Source organism: Periplaneta americana, chromosome 11 (assembly GCF_040183065.1).
Source record: "Periplaneta americana isolate PAMFEO1 chromosome 11, P.americana_PAMFEO1_priV1, whole genome shotgun sequence".
Lineage (NCBI taxonomy): Eukaryota > Metazoa > Arthropoda > Insecta > Blattodea > Blattidae > Periplaneta > Periplaneta americana.
In genome coordinates, this window is record NC_091127.1 from 171183854 (window position 1) to 171210445 (window position 26592).

Here is a 26592-nt window from a genome sequence, read left to right on the forward strand (position 1 = left end):
CAAAATAGCAGCCAAAGAGACAGAGGGTTCCAATTGGAACAGACTGTCCTTTAGAGATGGTATCAAGATGGTGGTTGTTCATCAACAACATTCTGATTCAATACTAAATCAGGAACAAGCAACTCTCTGGTTCAGTCAAAACTAATTGAAGCAGTGAATGCACCTCTTTCAGAGGAAAGATTGTTACAATTTGTTGTTGTTTTCTAATGCCAGGCATTTGACAATAAAGTCATTTGACCTCTTGCACTCCAATTTTTTTCAAAGATATTGTCATGGTTAGCCACTGCCGCACAGATTTTGAGATGTTCTGAATCCATTTCTTGATTTGTTACAATTTGTTAATTCTAAATTTATGCAGTGCATCCTTCGGATAACCAGCGCAAATCAAATGAACAGAGGCTGACTTATCCAGCTGGTAAGCGGAGTTGAAGATCTTTGGGAGGGAGAAGAGTTTAAAGTAGTAAACTCAAAGGATTGAAACGGAGCTTTCGGCTAAGATGCCGTGGTCTACTGGTGCAGATGTTCCCAGACATTTTGTCTGCTACTGCGGCAGACATCTTTAGTGGTTAGGTATCCTAGGTCGAAGTCTCCTGCTAGGGATGCCTGTAGCAACTGATAACCTGACTGGTTGCTTATCTTTATTTATAGAGCCGGGGATTGGCCTTAGTGTTCCGTTGTCGCAGCGGTCCGCACCCGTCGGATCTCTGTGTCCTAGTATAGATCCAGTGGGATGAAGCCGTCTGGAGCTGGTGTTTCATACTCAGGAAGACTTCGACCTAGGATACCTAACCACTGAAGATGTCTGCCGCAGTAGTAGACGAAACGTCTGGGAATATCAGCACCAGTAGACCATGGCATCTTAGCCCAAAAGCTCCGTTTCAACTAGACACTGGCCGTGAAAGCCTGCATGCTAAGATTAAACTCCAAGGACTTTCCCAAAAGGCCCAAGGTGCTCATGTGAATACCAGACACCATAGAATCCTGAGTAAAAAACGGAGGAATGGCTTGTTATGAGTTGGAAGATGGCTGAGAAGGGGCAAACACTGGCCTTCTCAGTTGATTTTGACTCATACGAGGCATGTTCTTAGAGTAAGTTCAGTTTTCAATTATAGCTGTCGCATCGCTGCAATCGTTATTTTGCGCATGCGTGTTTTCTTCTTCAGTCCTCAGGTAAGCTGTGCATGCAGTTTCAGAGCTTCAGTCCGTGTGTGTGGTTAGTTGTGATCAGTTGAAATGTTTAAAGTGATCGAGCACCCCGCCGACTGTGAGATGCGCTCTGTTATCCATTTCTTGAATGTGAGAAACATCAAACCAGCTGACATTCATCGTCAACTTTGTGAGGTGTATGGTGATGATGCCATTAGTGATGGAATGGTCAGGAGATGGGTTAGGAAGTTCAACGAGTGCTGCATCTCTGTGCATGACGAGCAGTGTACCGGTCGGCCATCTTTGGTCAATGACGATTTGGTGCGTGCTGTCGATGAAAAAATTCATGAGGATGGAGGTTCACAATTTCTTCACTTTCCTTGAATTTTCCACAAATGTTGCGGAACAAAGACCTTGCTGTTAGGAAAGGGAAGTTATAAGGTTATTTAATATGGCCAATCAAGGCAATGGACTGAATACAAAAGTCCTTGACTAAATATAATAAAGCTTTAAGGGATGAAATGAAGTACTCCTGGGGGAGATTGAGCAGGTTTCAGAATGTGCCAGACTCCAAAAGGCTCTTTGCAAGAGCTCGAATAATGTTAAATAATAACCTATGAATCAATGAATAAGAATATTGAGGTCTGGGACAGTCTAGAACTGGAGTTTCAGGAATAGAGAATCCTGGGGGAGATTGAGCAGGTTTCAGAATGTGCCAGACTCCAAAAGGCTCTTTGCAAGAACTCGAATAATGTTAAATAATAACCTATGAATCTATGAATATGAATATTGAGGTCTGGGACAGTCTAGAACTGGAGTTTCAGGAATAGAGAACCCTGGGGGAGATTGAGCAGGTTTCAGAATGTGCCAGACTCCAAAAGGCTCTTTGCAAGAACTCGAATAATGTTAAATAATAACCTATGAATCTATGAATATGAATATTGAGGTCTGGTACAGTCTAGAACTGGAGTTTCAGGAATAGAGAACCCTGGGGGAGATTGAGCAGGTTTCAGAATGTGCCAGACTCCAAAAGGCTCTTTGCAAGAACTCGAATAATGTTAAATAATAACCTATGAATCTATGAATATGAATATTGAGGTCTGGTACAGTCTAGAACTGGAGTTTCAGGAATAGAGAACCCTGGGGGAGATTGAGCAGGTTTCAGAATGTGCCAGACTCCAAAAGGCTCTTTGCAAGAACTCGAATAATGTTAAATAATAACCTATGAATCTATGAATATGAATATTGAGGTCTGGGACAGTCTAGAACTGGAGTTTCAGGAATAGAGAACCCTGGGGGAGATTGAGCAGGTTTCAGAATGTGCCAGACTCCAAAAGGCTCTTTGCAAGAACTCGAATAATGTTAAATAATAACCTATGAATCTATGAATATGAATATTGAGGTCTGGTACAGTCTAGAACTGGAGTTTCAGGAATAGAGAACCCTGGGGGAGATTGAACAAGTTTCAGAATGTGCCAGACTCCAAAAGGCTCTTTGCAAGAACTCGAATAATGTTAAATAATAACCTATGAATCAATGAATATGAATATTGAGGTCTGGTACAGTCTAGAACTGGAGTTTCAGGAATAGAGAACCCTGGGGGAGATTGAACAGGTTTCAGAATGTGCCAGACTCCAAAAGGCTCTTTGCAAGAACTCGAATAATGTTAAATAATAACCTATGAATCAATGAATATGAATACTGAGGTCTGGGACAGTCTAGAACTGGAGTTTCAGGAATAGAGAACCATTAGGACAGACTGGCCAGTAGCCAGGACATCATCAGTCATGATAAATTGAAATGTGCAACCAAGAGTTGATGGAATCAACCCATTATGCTATTACAGGAATTTTAATTATTGTAAAAAAAAAAAAAAAAAAAAGGCATGTTAAAAGTTAAGAAACCCGAAAATAAATCACTACATACGTTTAATTTTAAATAACATAGTACCAGTACTGGTATAAAAATATACATATTAACATAAATTCTACAATAAAAATAAGTATACATCACAAATAAATATACTTAAAATTGATCAACGACATGTCATGGATTGGCCACCAGGAGTGCTAGTTATATGGTTATATTTAAAAACGGAATAAAACCTGTAATCCACAGTTATTTTTCAGGAAGGAGGAGAACTGGAATAAATTTGGGACACTGGGACAATTTAGTAAAAAACAGGACAAATGGGAATCCTATCATAGCGGCAGCAGTAATATAAATTGGTTATGAAATGTAGCAATTGCACAATAAATGGATAAAAGAAATGTCATAAAAATGAATTTCTTCAGGAAGTTGCTAGGAGATCATGGCTAGAAAGAATAGGTATCTAATAAGCAAATAAAGTAATGCAGCTGAAAGATAAATTTGGAAGAGTTGGAAAGAACAAACGAACAACAGCAAATTGAAAGATCCAAACAATGCGTATAATATCGTGGTAGCTTGAGGAATGTAAAACGATCTATGGATTGACTATAAAAAATGGAAATAGGAAATGGAAGGAATCAATTTTTATAAATACATCATGTTCATAAATCTGGGTATAAACCATGCAAAGATTCTGTTTTTCTACTTTTTAATTTCTTAGAATATGGTTATGACAACTTTCGTATGTTAAAATAAAAAACCAAGTTGTAAATTACCTAGTTAATTCTCCTACACATAAATAATATTCATGTTAAAGTACTGAGTAGAAACTATAAACAAGTTAGTACGATAAATCAAGTAATAATTACCGGTACATATATCTTTCCTTCTTCTTTCCTCATTATTACTTCTAATTATCTGTCTTCCTACCTTAAGACAGAATACATAAAACATTTAATATTACTACTATCAATAAATTTAGAGTTTATTAATCTTTCCTTATTACATAGCAAACAGTGATAATAAATAAAGCTGGTATGATCGTTACATATTTAATTTGTTATGGAGTTCTAATTGTGCTTGTAAATGGGACTCTCAATTGGTAAACAATGTAAAACAGATAAATATGATTAAAAACATAGAAAACTGAAGCTTAATTAAAACTTTTTGAATTAAAAATAACTGTTCATCACAGACCAAAGTATTTTTGTAAAATAATAATAATGGTCAATCAACTGTGCAACAAGAATTATTTGAATCCGACCAAACATAAGTACTAACCTTGTTAATGCATCAGTCTGTTGAATATTAAAGGCAATTTCTTGCTGCAACATCTGTCGCTTAACATTGTCAATTTCTAACCTTGCTTTGCCCAACTCTTTGACAATGTCACCCTTAAAAGACACAAAATAAAGCATGTGAAGTTAAATTCTTGGTACATGGCATTAAATCAACACACAATAAAATTTTTAACAAGATCTTTCTTGAATTACCTTTTCTCCTTGCAAATCTTCAGCAACTTTCCTTGTTTTCTCAAGTTCTTGTGTTAGAGCATTCTTTTCTTCCAATGCATGCATTCTCTCTTTCAGATGAACCTGTAACCTTTCGTTGGATTCTAAAAAGAAAATGTGTAACTATGTTAGATTTTTCTTACAACAAAAGGAGGATGGTAAGATTTAAAAATGTAGCTACTTCAAAATTTTCAGCCCAGAACCATTTAAATATTAGCACTGATACTGTAGTGGGCTTAAGTATCTAATGATTACGAAAAGAATAAAATACTTGTTAATTATCGAGCTACAAATGCCAATATTTAACTTTTATGTAAAGTCTGTTCCATTATGAAAGGAGAGGATATTGAGAATTACATGTAACTGTAAAGAATCACTGAAAATTTCTATATACCGTATTATTCTTAGTTTTTACTGACAAGACCTATAAACTAACTGAACAGGTATCCATCACAAATACCTCTACACAAATTTCTATTAATTTTTCAAATACTGAAATGTAATAGCATACAATACCACTCCAAGTTCACTTTTGTACTATATATCTCAAAACAATCTCCTATTCAGATGCCTACAGTCAGGCACATAAAAAGAACTGCAAAGGGCACTACTAAACAATATTGTAAGTTAGGCCCATGTTTTATAAACCTAATAATAGTAGTCCATAGCTAACTGCGTACAGTTTATCTTGCCTTATTTCAGTCTACAACCCAATATGAAATATTACAATGGAGTAGTACTTATAAAACTAACTTTAATCCACTAGATTTATTATAGAAAATAATAATTAAAATACGTCTTTTTGAAAAACCTATTGATTATCCTACAGAAAAATTATTTTTAGAATTTAAAGTCTTGAAAATAAATCAAATTTATATAATTGCATTATTACATTTTATACATGAAAATCACGCCTATTTCAGCTCATATACTCACAAACACAATATCAAAACAATGGATACAATACGTTTGTTTCAACTCAAGTGTTTAACGAGCACTACTTTCAATCATAGTAATATCGGCCTAGAATTTACAACAAATTAATAAAGAAATACCCACGTCTATTTACGTCCAACAGTTTAAATTTTAAGAATGTATGTAAGCAATTTGTTATGAGTAATATATTATTAATTTTTAGATGTTAATTTATTGTAATTTATTCATAAAAATGTATTATTTATCGAATCCTCCCCTGAGCACGAGAACACTCTCTTCCAGGGGAGTGCTAGAATTTTGTAAATTTACAATTTCTTTATATTGTATTTTTCCGGCAATACTTACTTACTTACTTACTGGTTTTTAAGGAACCCGGAGGTTCATTACCGCCCTCACATAAGCCTGCCATTGGTCCCTATCCTGAGCAAGATTAATCCATTCTCTATCATCATATCCCACCTCCCTCATATCCATTTTAATATTATCTTCCCATCTACGTCTCGGCCTCCCTGAAGGCCTTTTTCCCTCCGGCCTCCCAACTAACACTCTATATGCATTTCTGGATTTGCCCATACATGCTACATGCCCTGCCCATCTCAAACGTCTGGATTTAATGTTCCTAATTATGTCAAGTGAAGAAAACAATGCGTGCAGTTCTGTGTTGTGTAACTTTCTCCATTCTCCTGTAACTTCATCCTTCTTACCCCAAAATATTTTCCCAAGCACCTTATTCTCAAACACCCTTAACTTATGTTCCTCTCTCAAAGTGAGAGTCCAAGTTTCACAACCATACAGAACAACCGGTAATATAACTGTTTTATAAATTCTAACTTTCAGATTTTTTGACAGCAGACTAGAAGACAAAAGCTTCTCAACCGAATAATAACATGCATTTCCCATAATTATTCTGCGTTTAATTTCCTCCCGAGTATCATTTATATTTGTTACTGTTGCTCCAAGATATTTGAATTTTTCCACCTCTTCAAAGGATAAATTTCCAATTTTCATATTTCCAGTTCGTAAAATATTCTCGTCACGAGACATAATCATATACTTAGTCTTTTCGGGATTTACTTCCAACCCTATCACTTTACTTGCTTCAACTAGAATTTCCCCGTTTTTCCCTAATCGTTTGTGGATTTTCTCCTAACATATTCACGTCATCCGCATAGACAAGAAGCTGATGTAACCCGTTCAATTCCAAACCCTCTGTGTTATGCGGTATTAACATTTCTTATAAAATTACTTCCATTATTACTATTATGGTTTCATAACATCAATGAACGCAGTTCAATACGAAACATGATGTGCAGTGAAGAAGTCTGACCTGACAGAAGCTTGTCGACTGTGGAGGACAGTCTAGTGTTGTGCTCCTCATTCATCTTGAGCCTCTGGTTGAGTCGCACTAACTCTGCATTCTTCTCTTCTAATTGAGCTTCCAGCCTTTGAATTCGGTCCTCAGCAGAGCCATGGCGCTCTTGTGCCTGTGAAATCATACAATTACCCAAGAAATAATACTATATAACAATATAACTATATTTGTTCAAAGGTGAAATAATTATATCTCAATATATTTTGCATTTTGAAGACAGGAACAGCTTTATTATAAGGTTACTTAACCAATGGCATAATACTATTTCAACAATAATTATGATTGTTAAGTCATTCAAAATTTCATCTACTAACAAGAGATTCCTAATGTATACAGTGTATTTATATATAGGGTCAACCGTAAGTAATGTCATTAATTTCAGGGGGTTATTCTTTGAGATATTTCAAACAAAAAAGTTCAATACAATTTTGCTCGTTTTTGCTTCCTTTTCGAGATAAAAACTGTTTTACATGGAACATTTGATAGCGTGTTTTGACAAAGCCATTGATCTAAATCTCAACATGCTCACTCAGTTTAAGGGGTTAGGTACAGCTTACGGCAGTAAAATTTTTGGAAATATTCAACATTTTTTCCCTCCATTACTGTATCTTGTACAATAATGAAAATTGGTATGTGTAAAACACTGTCCTTCTGCTATATGAAAAAAATATTTTTACGGTTTAAAAAAATCATTTATATATATATATATATATATATATATATATATATATATATTCAAAATTCAAAATGTGCAGTTCACTGTGCAGTGATGAAGCGTTTCTCTCATAACTCATAAACTTGTTAACTTTTTCATGTTCTCTTTCTTTCATTTTATTGCTGAAACTCATGTTCATAATATCATGCTCTTTCAACTACATTCCTTAATAAATAAAATATTTATTTTATTTTGTGTTAGAAGAAAATACTGTTTTTGACCAATTTGTAAAATAAATTTATTTTTTATCAGACAATCTATCAAAGATAGAGAAATGATCTTATATCATATTGTAGATTTGACATGCATTAATACACACAAGAAATTTCATCACAGAATGTTGGATATTTTTTTAGTTATGTGGGAAACGCTTTATCACTGCTCAGTGAACTGAATTTTGGAAAAAAAAATATATATATATAAATAATTTTTTTAAATCTAAAAATATTTTTTTCATATAGCAGAAGGACAATGTTTTATACATACTAATTTTCATTATTGTACAAGATACAGTAATGGAGGAAAAAAATGTTGAATATTTCCAAAATTTTACTGCTGTAAGCTGTACCTAACTCCTTAAGGAAGCAGTGTATTATATGAAAGAATTTTAGTTTTGCCCTTTAAATCTACAGAAATTTGATCCAAACAAATGTAACTTTTCGTTCTGAAAAGAAATTTTAAAATGTTACGGTACATTTGTTACATTGTCTGCATATTTAAAGGGCAAAATTAAAATTCTTTCAATAATTTATTATCATAATACATGCTGTCTTAAATTGACTGAACATGTTGGGGTATTAAATCAATACTTTTCCCAAAGTGTCTGAAAAATGTTAAATGTTATGTTTTATTTAACAACGCTCGCAACTGCAGAGGTTATATCAGCGTTGCTGGATGTGCCAGAATTTTGTCCCGCAGGAGTTCTTTTATATGCCAGTAAATCTACTGACATAAGCCTGTCGCATTTAAGCACACTTAAATGCCATCGACCTGGCCTGGGATCGAACCCGCAACCTTGGGCATAGAAGGCCAGCACTATACCAACTCGCCAACCAAAGTGTCTGGAGGCATACTTAATTTTTTTTAATTAAGGGTAGAATTAAAAAGCAGAGCAAGTAGTCTAAATTTTCCTATCAGGTTGACATTACATGATGGTAGTGCAGAAAGGGAATTCCCATATATCTCAAAACATGAGCCTACTGAGAATACATGGAAAGGACAAGAAGGACACAATTCCATGTTGTAATCCTGTAATATTTGATCATAGAGATTTCCAACATTAATGTGATTCGCTTAAAATTTGGCAAGTTCAAATTCTATGTGATGAGTTACTATCATGCACATAATAAACAGATTTAGAATAACAGATATTCATAGAATTCTGTATTTATTGAGCCGAAAGTCTTCCATTTCAGAAAAAAAAAGGTACATCTGTAGCATTTTCTATAATTTTCTATGGCCTGAAAATATTTTTCTTGCAAAATTCTTATTTCTTACACATTTACATTTTACAGATAATTACTGTATATTAGCTACCACTACAATCAATTGGGAGCATACTGAAGGGACTTTGAAAAATAAGAAGAATAATCATGATAATGACTACAGTGAATAAGAAGAAAAAGAAGAAAACAGAAGAAAAAAATATGAGATGGATAGTGAAGGGAAGATATAAAGAATAAATGGAAGATAGGCAAAAGAAACAAATAGAATACTGCAAGAAGTGAAAAAAAAGGACAAAGGAGAAGAAGAGAGTGGAGGGAGAAATGATAATTTATTTGTTTTGGTAACTTTATTACTGTAGCCCAACGAGATTCATATAGACGAGATGGATCCTCACGTCTTTACACTTGAGTCAAACACCGCAATGAATACTTCTGTGTTTACACAGTATTGAGATTACAGAAGTTAAACCTCACGTCCCTCCCATCGCGTCTCTCAACCCCTGCACAAGCCCAAGTATAGTTTTTATTTAGGTAGCTAGCAAGGTTGCTAGCTACAAACGAAGTTCTCATCACAATTGAGAGCCCACAGATACTGGTCAGACTAAACTTGTTTAAAATGTAAAGGTAATAAAATGCTACTTACTTATGGCTTTTAGAGAACCCAGAGGTTCATTTTCACCCTGACATAAGCCCGCCATCAGTCCCTATCCTGAGTAAAATTAAGATTTAAAAATAATGGCACTCACAAACAAGAATTAAAGCATTTCACGAGAAAAATTTTGGTGGTAGTGCAAACCTGCTACCATATGCAGCAGCCGCCACTGATTGAGATAATTATAATGAGGAGAGGGTGAAGTGGAGAGGAATGGGGTGGTGGTTGCAATAACATACTACACTTACAAATGAACATGATATAATATAATATGAAAGCAAGAAAGAAGGCTTCGACAAAAAAGTTTTGCGAGAGGAATAAGATGCGAAACATTGTCTTTAAATCCTTAATCAAAGAATGACTGCATTAATGTTATGTGGTGTGCTTTTGGGATATTTCTGTATTATTATTTTCTTACAATTCCAGTTCTTAATTTTAAGTTGCGAAATAAAAAGATGAAAATACAGGCCATATCAAAAGTCCGGTAACACTTTCAATATTTCATTACACAAAAACTACTAATGATAGCACTTTCAAACACACGTCAGTTTAAAGCCAAACTCTCAAAGTTATTCAGCCGCTTAATTTTCAGCGACGAAGCGACATTCCATACGAGTGGGAAAATTAACAAGCATAACTGTCGTGTTTGGGGTACACAGAAACCTCACAGAATCATTGAACATGAGCGTGATTCATCAAAGGTGAATGTTTTCTGCGCGTTGTCACATCGAAAACTGTACGGACCTTTCTTCTTCATTGAGGCTGCTGTGACTGGACATTCATATCTGGACATGTTGGAGCAATGGTTGGTGCCTCAACTTAGACAATATCTCGATGACGATTTCATCTTTCAGCAAGATGGGGCTCCACCACATTTCCACAATGCAGTTCGTGCTTACATGAATACGGAGATGTCTGATCGTTGGATAGGACGTGCTGGAGTAAGGGACAGATGTTTCATGACATGGCCACCAAGGTCACCTGATATGACTGCATGTGACTTTTTTCTATGGGGGTACCTAAAGGACAGTGTGTTTGTACCGCCTTTGCCACGTGATTTAGAGGAACTAAAAACCAGAATTCGAGAAGCTGCCGCCACGGTCACAGAGGATATGTTGAAAAGGGTATGGGAAGAGTTTGATTATCGTTTGGACATCTGCTGAGTCACTTGTGGTTCATACATTGAATCTCTGTAAGGTGTAAAACGAACTTTGAGAGTTTGACTTTAAACTGACGTGTGTTTGAAAGTGCTATCATTAGTAGTTTTTGTGTAATAAAATATTGAAAGTGTTACCGGACTTTTGATATGCCCTGTATATTAGTAAATGTGAAAAATTAAACTGTTATTTACAAAAAATATTTTTTCATGCCATAGAAAGAGTAGACCTGTCATTTTGAATGAAAGGAACACATTACAATGTAATATCATTAAAGAAATGCCAATTCTTTACACAAGATACTACTGTATTACTTAAATATACACAAAACTTCAAATTTCATGCATATAAAGTACAAACATTGTAACAACATTTAGATCTAACAAATTTAAATCATGCAACATCCATGGTAAGGGTATTAATACTAGTGTATATAGAATCTTTAAGTATGAGGATAGTGTTCTAGATGACAGAATAAATCATACTATACATAGATAATACAATTCAATTAAATACATGTCTTACTGCATAATCATGTCAGTAGAAGTTAAGATTAGTTATATTAATGTGTGTAGGACTATATAATGTGTAAGTACAATGTGTGTCACAATTTCGGTAACATTACACTTCAAACAGTAGTAGTATTATTACTTCATTCCTAAGAGTAAATTTTTAAATTACAAATTTGGAAGTATTTGTAATTAAAAATTGTATAAAATGTTGTTGAAATTCCTCGCGTATGATTGGAATATATTCCAAACTTACACGAAAAATTTGAAAATATTTTTTTGTGTAATATTCATAAATGTTAATACATAGGTTGGATAAAAAGTAATGGCAACACTGCTGTCACGTGACGATGGTGCATTCGAGAGTTGCCAGCTGTGTGGACATGAACAAGGACTGTTAGATGACTTAGTGTAGCCAGCGGCGACAGTACTCTGTCAATCTACTGCAGTGTGTAGAACGTTGACTTTCATAGGGATAGTGCGAGCGCCCTAAGATCATGTTTACAAAACTAGAGCAACGTTCCTGGATCAAAATTGAAGTGGCACGAGGTCGTAGTGCACAAGAATGTTTTCAGGGACTGCGTGAAGCATGTGGCGATGCAGCGTTGCCATATTGCACAGTGGCACGATGGGTTAAAGCGTTTCGGGAAGGCCTTGTTGGAAGTGCTGTGAAGGTGATGTACATTGTAGCCTATGACATTGATGGGGTAATACTGCACCACGCTGTACTTCCAAGGCAGACGGTAAACACGGACTACTACTGCAGGTTCCTGCAGCACCACCTTCGTCCAGCCCTCAGTAGAAAAAGACGACACTTGGGGGTACAGAACCCCATCATTCTTTATGATAATGCAAGGAGTCACACCGCTGCTGATGTCAAGGACCTCTTGTGTCGCTGGCAATAGGAGATTCTGGAACATCCTCCGTACTCACCCGATATGATCCATGCGATTACAATCTTTTCACCAAAGTGAAAGAACCACTGCAAGGGACCCGGTACAGTACCAGAGATGAACTTATTCGTGCTTTAGGGCGGTCAATACGGAACATCAACAAAGATGGATGCGCTGATGGTGTACGACGCCTTCCAAACATTTGGCAAAAGGTAATAAATAAGGGGGGGGGCGACTATATTGAAAGCACGTAAATGTTGTACCCCTGTGAATAAAGCCATGTCAGAAATATCGAACTGTTGCCATTACTTTTTATCCAACCCAAGTAAGTGAATCAAATCATGCTCTACGGAAAAGAAAGAGGCAGTAAAAGAGACAGACGACACCGACTTGTGACATCACTGTAGCGTACCTGCACCCTCACCTGCGTAAGGGCCTCCATTCTCTGCTTCAGTTCCTCCTCCATTTCTGGCAGTTTTGCGAACTGAGCCAGTTTCTGCTCAGACAGTTCTAGCTTCTCCTGGATTGCTCGGATCTTCTCCTCCTGCAGCTGTTAACAGGTCAAGCAACTACAGATTCCCCGGGCTAAAGTCCTCATTCAAGTTAAATCTCGATCCCAAATTATTTTCCTGTTTCTCTCTTGTCTTTCCTCAGCAATATCAACGCTTCCGTCGTAATATGATGATTCCCGTAGGTAACGACTTTTGTGCGAGATCGTGCGTATTTCCTTGGTTTCCGCACAAAACCAATCCGCGGAAAGTCTAAAATTCCACATTCAGTATTCCCAACCTAACACACATAACAATTTCCCTCTTCTTACCACTTAAGTGACATATTGATTTTACTGCTTTAGGCTTTTAACATATTATTTTTAGAGACGTTCAATATAGTAATAATTATAAATTGGAAACTTACCACTGCAATTTCACCTAAATTGCACTGTTAATTATTGTTTTTAAATATTTGCAAGAATTAAGTAAACTCTACAACTCCACTAAAGTTACTGCATTCGTGATTCAAGTAACATTAAGGAAGCCGTGAAAAAATCAACAAGATTCCAGACTCATCATCATAGACTGGGGGAAAAAAGAGACAGACATATATCACGGCCTGCTGGAGTATAGTAAACACAGAAAACATTTTAAAGCAACAATGTTGAATATAGATATTTTTGTTTTTCAAATTTGCCGTCATTGAACAGAAACCAAGATGAAGATTTCATTGCAACTAATTAGAAATTCCTCTTTCGGTATGTAATAAACGATCTTCGCACAAAATAATGTACGATACACGAGCGGTATATTTTCTTTCAATTCTCGGAAATTAAAAAAGCTCAACTACGTTTCGCTTTTTCAAACTTTTCCTCGAACATGAAAACTTCAACATACCGCTCTTGTAACGCATATTACTATTATTGTATCTCAATACATGATGAAGTTAATAATTTCGTGAACAGCAACAACATGGTTGTGGCATTTTCTAAACATACACTTTCAAAGTAATGCCTTTCAACTAAAATATACTTCTACAAGTGTTGCTATGAAAACTGTCTTTCGGAATCTACCAAAGGACTTGTTTTGCAGCTGTAGCAACTTCGTTGTACTGACAAAAATGACAATTCTACTTACAGTGCAATATGGCTCGAAGTTTTCAATTTACATTTCATATTGTATACTGTCCAGTTCCTGTTAGGTGATGGATGGAACAGTGAAATTTTTGTACTTTGAGAGAATATTAAATAATGAAGAAGTTCATTCCTGTCATTTATTTCTAAGGAAAAAAAAAAAAACTATGTGAATGTGTAGAATTAACGAATTATGACTGTACAAGTATTCTATTGATCCCTAACACTCAGATATGTAGGTGTCAAGAGTACTAAAGAATTTAGATTAAGGCCCGGTTTCTTCAACGTTTGTTAAATTATAACAGTGTGTTATTCCATTTTAACTGTAAACTTAACAGATGAAGCATTTCTTCAACTACTGTTAGTACTAAAAGGCTGCTAAAACCAATGTTAATTTAACTGCCCAATTTCATGCAGTTAAATCATTTAACTCTCTGTTAGCATAGAAGTATCCAATAAGGCTGGTGCGTTAGATGCTGAACTTACATATCTGGATTATTTAGAAAATGATATCCATGAATACATAAACAGAGCGGATGATTTCTGTGATTTGACAGACCAGAAGTTCATACAAAGGTGTAGGCTATTTTCTGTCAAGCCTCACTTTTCGCTTTCAACTTAGATCCGTTTGTTTGTTTATTCTCTTTAATTGGTTTATACTGCGAAATAATTTCCAGCAGAAGGTTTCTTTTTAACGAAGATGGTGTGATGATGCACCGAAACAGCTGTAAGCCGCACAGACGTACATAATTAACACGAGTAAGTCCACTAGTTAATCAATTATATTCAAGTGTTAAAAGTAGTGTACGCAAGATTCAAAATGGATTTCTTTTTGTTCCAATGTTTTCCAATTCATAACAGAATAGCAATATGTCGCTCCACACTATTGTGATACAGATGATGGAAAGAAGCAGAAATCAAACCTGAGAGAATAGAAAGACTTCTATCCTCTCTGAATCAAACAATGGAAACAAGCAAGAATCGCAATTGTCAGAGTTCAGAAAACAGAATTGAGTCTATACTTGGTTATAGGTATGGTTAAACTCTAGAATCTCTGGTCCTAACAGAGAGTTAACAAACAGAATGTTAAAATGTGAAATGTAAAGTTTGAAGAAACGCAATATTTTTAACAGCAATTCATACTTTTAACTTACAGTTAATTAACGCTATGTTAGGTGCATTTTAACAAAGGTTGAAGAAACCGGCCCTATATCTGAAAAAATCTTGAATTCTGTTTTCCTGTACAAAATTAGAGCTCTATGTTAAGAACAACTTTTACTAAAGTAGTAGTCATTCGAAACAGAAAGTATATGCTGAATGTTGTTAAAAAATGTATAGGAAGGTGGTAAAATTTGGTGAGATAAAATATTCATACAGTATGCACGCTAAAGTATGATGACACAGGTATTGTTTATGACTAACACTTTTCCTTTTACATTAATTCTGAACTAAGATTTTGTCGCAAAATAATAAATTAGGCTACAGTAGGCAAATTATACGTCTTTTCTTTTGAGATAATAATCGCATTACTGTACAATTCTGTATCATATCAACATGACTTCCCTGCTCCGTCAACACAATACCTAATCCATATCTATCTGGGGTCATTGAAAAATGTGTTTTTGATCAATTTCGCTGTTTTAAGTGGAAACATAATACTCTAGCAGGATTCCATAGTCTACCTTGAGTTGTGCCTCCTTGTGTTGGAGTTCCTGCTCCAACTTCTCATTTAGATCATGAAGAGATGTTGATTCACGCTGGGCATTCAGGTACCTCTTCTCAAGTGTAGCAATACGTTCCTCCTAAGGGCAAAGAGCACAAACTAAATCAACAGTTCACAGACAATAATTTAATTCATGAAAAAATTTAATCTAGAATACACTGACTGACAAAAAAAAAAATCACGCACCAAGAATGAGTTGTGGAAATTGCATGAAACCTGATGTGGATGATCGAAACATTGATGTATGTAAAGGATTACAATATTAGAGCAAAATAATAATTTTATTGCTGAAAACTGACCACCTGAATTGAGGCTCTAGTACCCACTAGGCTCTGATCCACTACATAACCAAGGATTACATTTCCGCATATGGCTCCAAAAACCAAAATCTTAATCACAACAAAACCATGATCAAAGTCTTAAAACAAAGTAATTGATTTTCCATGCTGACTGCATATTATTCTACATGTTACACTTTATAGACAACTAAAATACATCAATTTTCAAAGTTAGTTTTGTTTAAATTTACTTATAGCTTCCACAGTATATAGTCCATACTACAGAACGTCCATATGATAAAACATCCATAAGGTCAAAATGTCCATATGGTGAAAATGTCCATGTACTAAATGTCCATATGACAGAAAAGCCATATGAAAAAACGTCTGGTAGGTCAAAATGTCCATAGTGTCAAACGTCCATATGTCCAAGTTCAAAGGAAAATTCTGCTTGAATAGAACACAATAAATTTTATTCCATAACTTGTACAAATAAGTTCTTAATCATCGGGAACCAGAGCCCCACGTTTAAGATGGTAACTAATTGAATTTACAAGTAAGGTCAGATTCAACAATGTTCATAAATTATATCTTTGTATACTCAATATGGTAACTAATACTTTTAAGATTTAAGAGAATTTCTCCTTTTTCTTTGTACCTGATGTAGTTTCTCACAATCTGGAGAATTTGTCTTTGGTTCGTCAAATATGTTTCATTCCCGGCTCTTTAATTTATGCCTCACTCTTACTTGCAATATTCGTGTCCAAATTCCATTTTCTTCGCGCTTTAGGCACTGTATAAATCGCCAAGTGGATGGATGTACAGCCATCACGTGTTGAAGAAGATTGTGCCAGTCTTCTACCGCGTTGTTTGTGTGCTGCATGCCTTTCAGGCTTGGGAGGTTCATGTTCCTGTATCGCCAATATATTTTTGTCCTATCTCTATCAAAGTCATGATGTTGGTACAGGTATCCACGAAAAGAAAGAAGTGGCTTACCCTTTCTGTGATGGCACTAACTGAGGATTTCGTCCCGTCTTTAAAAAATTAAATTCTGATTAGTTCTGCATTTGAAAATTTTTACATAGGTTATTATAACTACCGTGAACAATGGATATAGTGTACATTATAGAGCTACGGACATTATGACTCTGGACATTAGATTGAAGTGGACATTATAGAACTATGGGCATTTAGACTCTGGATGATTTAACATGGACATTTTCAACGTGGATATTATTCCATGGACATTTCGACGTATGGACATTATAATCCTGGACTTTATGTCTGGTAACTTACTTATATACATTTTTACGTCTATGATGAGTACTTCAGCTGTCTATATAAACCTCTTTATACACTGTAATATGTAATATTTTCTGCTGAGCCATTCTCTGTAGTCTAGTAACGATAAACATACCTGCTTTAGACTAGGAATATACAAAACTATAAAATATGCACAAACTCACCTGGTCCTCTTTCTGTGCCACATTCTCACGCAGATCCCGCTGCAGTTTTGCATTCCCTTCCTGTGCCTTGAGCAGCTCTTTCTGAGTCTTTGCTAGACTTTCCTCTAATTCTGAGATTCTACCCGTTAGCTCCGATACTCGCCTCTGCCATGTACTCAACTCAGTGGCCTGCAAATACAAAAGAAAGGTTACTTCAATGCCAATATGCTACAAATATGCTTTTCATTGGACAAATAAACAGAACGAACCAAGAGAAATATACACTTCATATATATATCATCATCATCATCATCATGAACTGTTTAGATTCAGGTTCAGTTGAGCCTGTTCCTAAAGATGCTCTTGATGTAACCAGAGTTGTTAGGGTCTTCCTCTATCTCGGTACCCTTTAGGTTGCTACTGGAATACCTTCTTTGGTAAACGTGTTGATTGCATTCTTTGTACATGATCTAACCCAGGGGTTCTTAACCTTTTTGACCAAGACCCAAAGTTAACTGGGCGATAAACTTGCGTGACCCTTGGGCCTATTTTGAAGTTGAACAGTGCTATTGTAATAAAAACAAGTTTATGCTCGACCATGCCGAAATGTAGTAATTATATACCTGGTAGTAGCCCTTTAATGCACCTCATTAAAGTACACCTATTCATTATAATTCAGTTGTTCAGCCAATGAGAAATCTCCATTGTACTGATTGTACCATTACAAAACCGCAAGTATCGATTATTCTCGGATATGCAATCAAAAGACAATTAGCGAAAAGTCACGCAGGCTGGAAATCCAATACTGTCGCAGAAGGTTATGTTCTGTTACTATAATAATTAGCGTTAATTGTAAATAATATTCAAATAAATTCAATTTGTCATCTCGTTTTTCAATTCTAAATCAATTTCCAGGTTATATCAAAATTAGTTCATGTTATTCTCTAGATTACATCAAGGTCAATGACATTATTGTTCCTCGGAAAAAATCAATACTTTCGCGTCTGCGCACATCTCACAATTCAGGTCACTTCCGCTCCTCACTTACATAACCATAACATGAACACTTATGAATAATTTCAAGTTAGAAATATGGTCGAGCATAAAAAGTCGTATGAAACTTGCCTATAATGGTAATTAAGACGCTCGTATGAAAATGATGAAACTTGCTTGCGCTCGTTTCATAAACAAACATACTCGCGTCTTAATTACTACCATTATAGGCTCGTTGCATAATGTACTATTATAAGTTTAGCAATTATTTATTAATACAGAGTTGATATATTTCATAATAAGGAATAATTATAAAATATAATCATAATCCCAAGTACTTTAATTAACATTTCTTTAATTTTATTTTTTCCAGAAGCTGTGGCAACCCTTGTTTGGGTCGCGACCCATAGGTTAAGAACCCCTGATCTAACCAGTTCATTTAATATATTTGTATATCTTCCACTTTATTTGAAACTTTTAATTTCTCTCGAATGTCCGCATTTCTCTCTTTATCGAGTCTGTTCAACACTTTGTGTCCTATATTTGTACATATACAACCTTATTATTATAGATCAAATTTATCTATCATTTATAAATTTTGTTGTTATTTTTAAATTTTATGTAACATTAGTCAGTACGATTAATTTAAATAATTTAGAATAATTTTAATTAATTTAAAACAATTCTAAAAATTTTTATATTGTATTTTTTTTTTTTTTCTTAAAAAGGAGCAAAATCATTTCAACTGCAGTCAACTGAAATCCTGTCAGCTTCCATGCATACCATTAGACCGATTGTTTTACATTGGGCCCTACCCATTCTTTACCACAGGCTCAATTGACTGCAGTGGCCGGGACGCGAATCTGCACTCTTAGGTACAATATGCTGGCTGGACATAACGTATCTTGCCTTAAACTGCTCGGCTAACGAAGCCAACACGATTTTACCCGACTATTGACTTAGAAATTTACATGCAACAGTGGTATAAGTCTTCTGGACTCAAAGTGTTAAACAGTTTATATGAAAAGAGTTAATTTACAAAAATAATGATGCAAAATATGTTCACTATCATTACATATTTCACAACAAAGCATATCATTCATAACTAGACATGGGTTGATAACACAATATCGCACGTATCTCGACAGTCGATGCTACAAGTTTAAAAGTGAGTGTGACTGACTGTGTGAGAATTACTTTATTACACTTTTATCTATCCTTTTGGTTAGTCTCGTATTCAGAGTAACAAAGTAGGCCTACTTCAATAAAATCAGTTGTAATTGTTTGCGGATCAGGTTGTCTGTGCTTATAAACACTTTACTAATACAGTCTGCTACTCCTGACTGCAGTTTTATTTAAGAAACAGATAAGGAATTCGTAAATTTAAATAAATTATTTTGGTGGGGGATACCGGACCTTGCCAATTTTAGATAGGCAACTGCAGTTCATTCATAAGTTTTATAACTGACAGAACCATTCTGAGCAGACAGTAAAAAACAACTAAACCGTTTTACAATAATGTCTATTTCCATAAGAATTCCTCTTACACACCACTATTGAGTTACCTCCTAAGTTAACTACTCTGAAATTTTTGGTTCATCGGGGCTGAAAATTATTTTTCAACGCACTGCTATAATTTTATTAATGATACAAAAAAGAACACATTTCTGTAAAATTCGGAACAGAGATTGATATACCACATGATCCCATAAAATTCGATATAGTTGAAGCCTAATCCATTGTTGAAATGGAAAGAACGAAAGGAAGAAAAAAAAAAAAAAAAGAAGATAGAAATAAAAAAAGAAATAAATACAAAAGGAAAGATAGGCAGAAAAAGAAAAACGGAAGACAGAAAGAAACAAATAATGCATTAGTAAGATTGTTATATTTTATTATGATGTTTTATTATGAAGTTACTTTTTACTTTTTGGTACTCACTTTAAATAAACATTTATAAATGGATTTTGATATTATATAGAAGAAAAACAATTACTTTGACATTCTTATGCTCTACTGTACTCCGAATTTGGATAAAAAAAAGAGTAAAGACATGAAAAATCAGTGTAGGCCATTATGGGAGTTTAATTCCGAATCTAATAAAACAGTATTAGGTCTTTCCGAAAAGTAAGGTGACATTTCTTTTCGGGGGGAAAAATAGGAATCTTTCATAAAAAGTAATTTTCGATTAGGCACAGATTTTCGTAAGTAGCAAAATAATTTTAGAAGCAATTACAAAGTATATTAATAGCTTCCTTATGTAAATATGTGGAAAATTAATTTCACATAAAAATGTACACATTCCAAACTCAAGTTAGTTATTTCTTTAGGTTACAGAATTGTCTCTGTTCCTTGAGCTGAATGCAAAAACGAAGTTTATTATTTCATTTGCAAGTACAGTGTATTATTTAATTAATTTCTTATATATTCTAAATGTTAGTTCAAACAAATAAACTGATAATAGTGATAATAAAATTATTAACATTACCTATAAAGATCTTAATTGTTACCAAGCAGCAATTTTTAATATCATGACTTACAATTTTAACTCATTAATTCTGAAATGGCATTTCATCTACAAGAAATACATACAACCTAACAGACCTAATCCAGGACATGAATGACGACGATGAGGAAGAGGTGGAAGATGAGGGGAAGAAATGGAGGGAGGAAAGAAAGAAAGAAAGAAAGAAAGAAAGAAGGAAACCATTAAGCTTTCACACTGAACTTGCGAGGTTTCACTGCTGTATGATCTTGCATAGGCACAGTTATTTCCTACTTTATTATATTGTACTTGGACAAAGGGATTTCTATAACTATGACACTAAATATTGAGTTTATGCTATTTTAATAACTCCAAAAACGAAATACGTGCACAAGAGATTTCTGAATGGATAATACTAAAGGTCCCATACAAATAACATTTCTCATTAAAAATGACATGTGGAGGAAAGAAGAGGGTGGAAAAACAAATATAGCCTGTCAATCAATTTGTGTTTTTACAGAAATGTTGTAATGAGAAATACAGGGTGTTTCAGGATCTCTCCGACAAACTCTAGGAATTGATAGATCTCGCTATCAGAATCATTTTTCGTAGAACAACCCATGTTCTTCGATGCCTTACAAACAGGTAACAAGTGTCCTGTCATTTTGCTGCCCATTTGAATGGAACATCCTTCGGAACAAGCTTCTTCTGCTCATGGGGGATGTACCCTTCATGATGTGTGGGGACATGTGATTCCAACATGACGTCACAAAGCACTTCAGCTTGGTTGTACGAGCACATGTGAACAACACCTACGAGGAGCAATGGACAGGGAGAGTGGGACCTGTTGCGTGGCCTGCGTGATCACCCGACTTCACGCCCCTTATCTTTTTTTTTCTTTGGGGACATGTGAAATGTATGTTTCCAATGCCCACCCACTTCACTTGCGTGATTCAGGTTCGTCATACTGCGGATAGATAGCAGAACTGTGACCCATTTTCTAGTTGTACACCACTTCAGCGGGTCACACTGTACATGATATGTATCTGTGGAGAGTTATGTCGTGTACTAGGGTGAGTGTATGTGTAAGTGTTCGTGTAGTGTAGTGTCTGGAATGAGTGATGATGATGAAGATGAGGAAGGGAGAAGGGGAAACCCAGTGCCAGCACGTAGCCTACTCCTGTCGAATAGCACCAAGGGGGCCACCAGGCTTAACGTCCCCATCCAACGGATGAATCACTATCAACAGTGACATATGCCTTCTCATATGCACTGTGGAAAGATTTGGGATTTAACCCAGGCATATTGGTGCACAGTCTAGCGATTAGAAGTTGTGCACCGCCATCTCTCCTAGTCCCGAGGTAGAAATTTTACATGAAAATTTCTGACTCCGCCGGGAATCGAACCCGGGCTCGCTAGTCTGGAGGCAGAGACATGTGAAGTGTACACCACTCAAAATGGCACCAGAGAGGAACTGACTGTGAATATTCGTTGCTTTTGATCAAATTCGACACAGAGCAGTAATGTTTGACAGAGTCCGATAATCACTGCAACGACGGTGTAATGAATGTGATCAGGTTCAGAGTAGACACTCTGAACACTTGTAACTTATCAGCAAACATACTTGAAAAATAATTAATTTCATAATTGAACAGCCGCCCAGAATAAGGTTATAACACTCATTTCTCATAAGTTGACTTTTTAGTGAATAATGGTTGTTAATGATGCACTACGTGTAATGTTTGTACTCCTATTTAAATCAAAACACATGTCTGATTGTCAACCATGCTCTAAAAAATTAAAAGTATGTACAGTACAGTCCACACCTGTGAAGTAATGGTTAGCGCATCTGGCCGCGAAACCAGGTGGCCCGGATTCGATTCCCGGTCGGGGCAAGTTACCTGATTGAGGTTTTTTCCGGGGTTTTCCCTCAACTCAATATGAGGAAATGCTGTGTAATTTTCGGTGCTGGACCCCGGACTCATTTCACTGGCATTATCACCTTCATCTCATTCAGACGCTAAATAACCTAAGATGTTGATAAAGCGTAGTAAAATAACCTACTAAAATAAAAATGTAAAGTACAATGTGTTCCCCCCCCTTTTTTTTAAGAATTTCGTATTTACTGGTTACAACATTGTTCTCGGTGACTATTAAATTGTTAACGTCACTCAAATCTGTCTTTTTTTTTTCGATATTGCTTAGCTCCAAAACGAGACATCAGAGAACATCGGCTGTTTCACGCAAAATGATCATTGCGAGATCTATCAATTCTCAGAGTTTGTTGGAGAGGTCCTCAAACACCCTGTATAAATACTTCACATATTAGCCACTAAATTTCACAACAGCAAGCAGAAAGTCTTAAAAATCTTGGAAGTCAATTGATTACATATACCTAATTCATAATTCTAAAAGAGGAAAAATATTAAACAATATAGAAGTATAGTGTGGCACTTGTAACTCGGGTATTTCAAGGTTATGTTTTCTATTCCAAAACAAACCTTTAATTTGTAACATCCAGTGTTCGCGATGCAGTACATATACTACAATTAAGCCTACAATCTCTTTGGCACAAAGCTCTGTATCATTCTTGAGTACCAACCATGCATAACCTGTATTCATAACATACAAAACTCTTTTAGGTAGTTCTTCAATGCACAACGTGGAGTTACAGAGACAAGAAGTTCACACATCAAATGCATATTATAACAAGCTTGATAGTTTATTTCTTTTTAAATATTGAAAAGTAATATTTTATAACAATAATTAATAGAAGATAATTATACTAATGGTATGACTGTTCCAACATGCTGCATGTAGTACATCCAAACTAAAAATTTTGCTCCAAACAATCTGATCTTACACATGACAGACATACATATATCTAATCATTATATAAATACTTACTTTCGTAACACCTGCAATTTTATCCTCAAAAACATTGAAACAGAAAAACTAACATATTTTCAGGGTATTTTGGGAGATCAAGTGAAAATATGCACTTGTGCCAATATCTAAAGATATGAAAATAAAGTGCTAATGAAACGATATTTTTTATTTATTTAATACAGAGTGATTCATTATTACGTGTAAATACTTTGTGTGTGTATTGTAGAGGTGAAACTAAGACTAAGACGTTCTATACAACTTTTTCTCAAAACCTTTAATTCCAGAGTTCCAGTAGATGGCATAACTGCATAGGCATTACTGTTCTCCCAAACATTTGGTGTGGTATTGTGCGGAATCAGTTACTCGGACCTCGAGTTCTACCTCCGCGGTTGAATGGGGACATCTACCGTGCATTCTTGGAACGCGAATTGCATGGTCTGCTACATGATATCCCTCTTGCAACGCGAGTGAACTTATGGTTTATGCACGATGGTGCTCCTGCACATTACTGCTGAAACGTAAGGGCGTATCTCAATGCTGCGTATCCAGAACAATGGATAGGCTGCACAGGGCCAACTCCTTGGCCAGCCAGATCACCGGACATGAACCCTCTGGATTTCTACCTTCGGGGCCGCCTGAAGTCGTTAGTGTATGCCTCTGCTGTACCTAATGTAGAAGTACTACAACAGCGAACTGAACATGCGTGTGGAATTGTTCGTGATGAGATGAACGGGCTGTGTAACGTTCAGAGATCACTGAGACGGCGAGCACAGGTATGTCTTCAAGTTGAGGGACAGCACTTTGAACATGCATTACACTAAGAATTGTGCAAATGTGTAAAGTCTAGAAGAAATTGCTTTACATTCTTTACTGTGTTTGGTTTTAGTTCACAAAACGTGCATAAGTAGACTGCCGAGGATATGGATTTAGTGACTTTGATTGTTTTTGTACTGAAGTCCAAATGCGCTGTACGAAAGTGATAATTAGTTTACATTTGGTGTGTTACCCTTTCTTTGTTTGGGAGCGCAAGTTCCACGCAAAATGGCGTTTACTCTGGAATTAAAGGTTTTGAGAAAAAGTTGTATAGATCATTTTAGTTTTAGTTTCATCTCTACATTACACACAAAAAGTATTTACACGTAATAATGAATCACTCTGTATTCAGATCCACAGTGTCATTGTGCTGTGAATTTTTGAATTTGTAGATTCTAGATTTGTAAATGTAGGCCTACGTACCCCGAGATTCTAATCTCTGATGTTTCGGAACTACCTACAGGTTCCATCACCGGGATCATATCACTGATGACCTGAATGGTCGTTACTCTATTGAGTAGGTTATGCCACTGTAGCCCAAACAACAGTGCAGGCATAACGGACCTAACATATTAGGAGATCTTTCCAGGTATTGGATTATCCTGATGATGAAGCTTGTTACTAGTTTTGATGTGTAAGACATAATAAATCTCAAGGTACAGCTGAAAATACCAAATTCTTCATAATAGTCCTCAATTAGTTATAACTAGGGACCGGACTTTTATGTAATTACATATTATATTTCTTTCAACCTAACCGTATATAAATAACAAATCTTTGCGAATCTTGTAATTACCATTCATATATTAAAATTTGATACTACATATTTTTACAGATTTACCCCACATTACATATTATGGCTTGGTATTACATAAATATACATATTTTGGAGGTTTTTTCATTTCTGCTTCTTTAAAAGGAAAAATAAAACTCCTGCTGGGGAAGTTTACAATTTGAAATACACATATTTAAAGAGCCTTTTTACCTACCCGAGAAAGGATATATTTCGGGACGAAACATAACATCTTAGTTCCAAGAAGTAAAAGAGGCAGTTACCCCTTACCGCCCGCTATAAATATGAGTGAACAAAGGCAACCTTCCACTGTAAATATGAGTGAACAAAAGGCAATCTTTCTCATACAACTACCTTGTATTGTAAAAATCAAGAAGGAAATAATCTCATACGCATAAGCAGACGACATAGTAGTAGGGTCTAAAGACCTTACAAAGTTACAAGAAACAATAAACATCATGGTAAAATGGTGCAATAAAAACAAATTTGGTATAAATGTAAACAAGACAGAAATGATGATACTCTGAAAAGGCGGAAGAGCACCAGAAACAGTAGAAATCGTCATGAAGAACAAAAAATTAAAAATTGTACCAGACTACAAATATCTAGGCTTAACAATACAAATCAGCGCAGATATTGATATTAAATATTTTCATGATTTTACATATTTTGGTACATATTCAGCTTATCTTTCTTACATAAATATGTACATATTTCACACCTTGATATTACATAAAAATCCGGTCCCTAGTTATAACATAGATCAGTTTTTAAGGAAACACTGAAGATGCTAAGTTGAAAACAAGCAAGAACATCATCGTCAATAACAAGAAAGCACAATTTCGACGAAAAGTTGGAAGAAAGGAAAAAAGTAAATGAAAACTAGAGAAAGGAAGGAAGATACAGGCACATATCCTATATATACAAACATTACATTACATTCATACATGACATATGTAAGGAAAGAAAGTGTTGACACTATACTAGCAGGGAGAAGAAAAGACAGAATGGAAGAATAAAATGGACACATAAAGGAAGGAAGACTACCGAAAAGTGGAATATCAATAGAATGACTGATCAGATGACCACACACTGAAGTGGGATAGATTTGATTCTGGACAAGGATATATCAAAACTGCTTTCAGACCTCTCAGCCTTCTATCAAAAGTGTACGGAGTTTTTTCCTCGGATTTTTTGAAGCCGCAGTGAAATACTTACCAATCATCTCAATGTAATACCTTGGTTATGAAAACAGTACATTACCTCCTTTCCTATTGTGACTCAGCCTTCCTGGCTTATATGTAGTAAACTTAATTTTACTTAATTTAAATGTCATTTTGAGAGTTC

General features: G+C 35.3%; 1 protein-coding gene across 1 annotated transcript in view; it reads right to left on the reverse strand.

The window, feature by feature from the left end:
• Positions 1 to 26592, reverse strand: part of Liprin-alpha (PTPRF interacting protein alpha) — a 258468-nt gene that overhangs the window by 98782 nt on the left and 133094 nt on the right. Inside the window, exons 7-12 of the mRNA XM_069838691.1 lie at positions 17297 to 17464; positions 15512 to 15631; positions 12618 to 12755; positions 6790 to 6946; positions 4509 to 4630; positions 4297 to 4409 (exon numbers count right to left, since the gene is read on the reverse strand). Of these exons, the coding sequence (XP_069694792.1) occupies positions 4297 to 4409; positions 4509 to 4630; positions 6790 to 6946; positions 12618 to 12755; positions 15512 to 15631; positions 17297 to 17464 (818 nt within the window). The remainder of the gene's footprint in view (positions 1 to 4296; positions 4410 to 4508; positions 4631 to 6789; positions 6947 to 12617; positions 12756 to 15511; positions 15632 to 17296; positions 17465 to 26592) is intronic.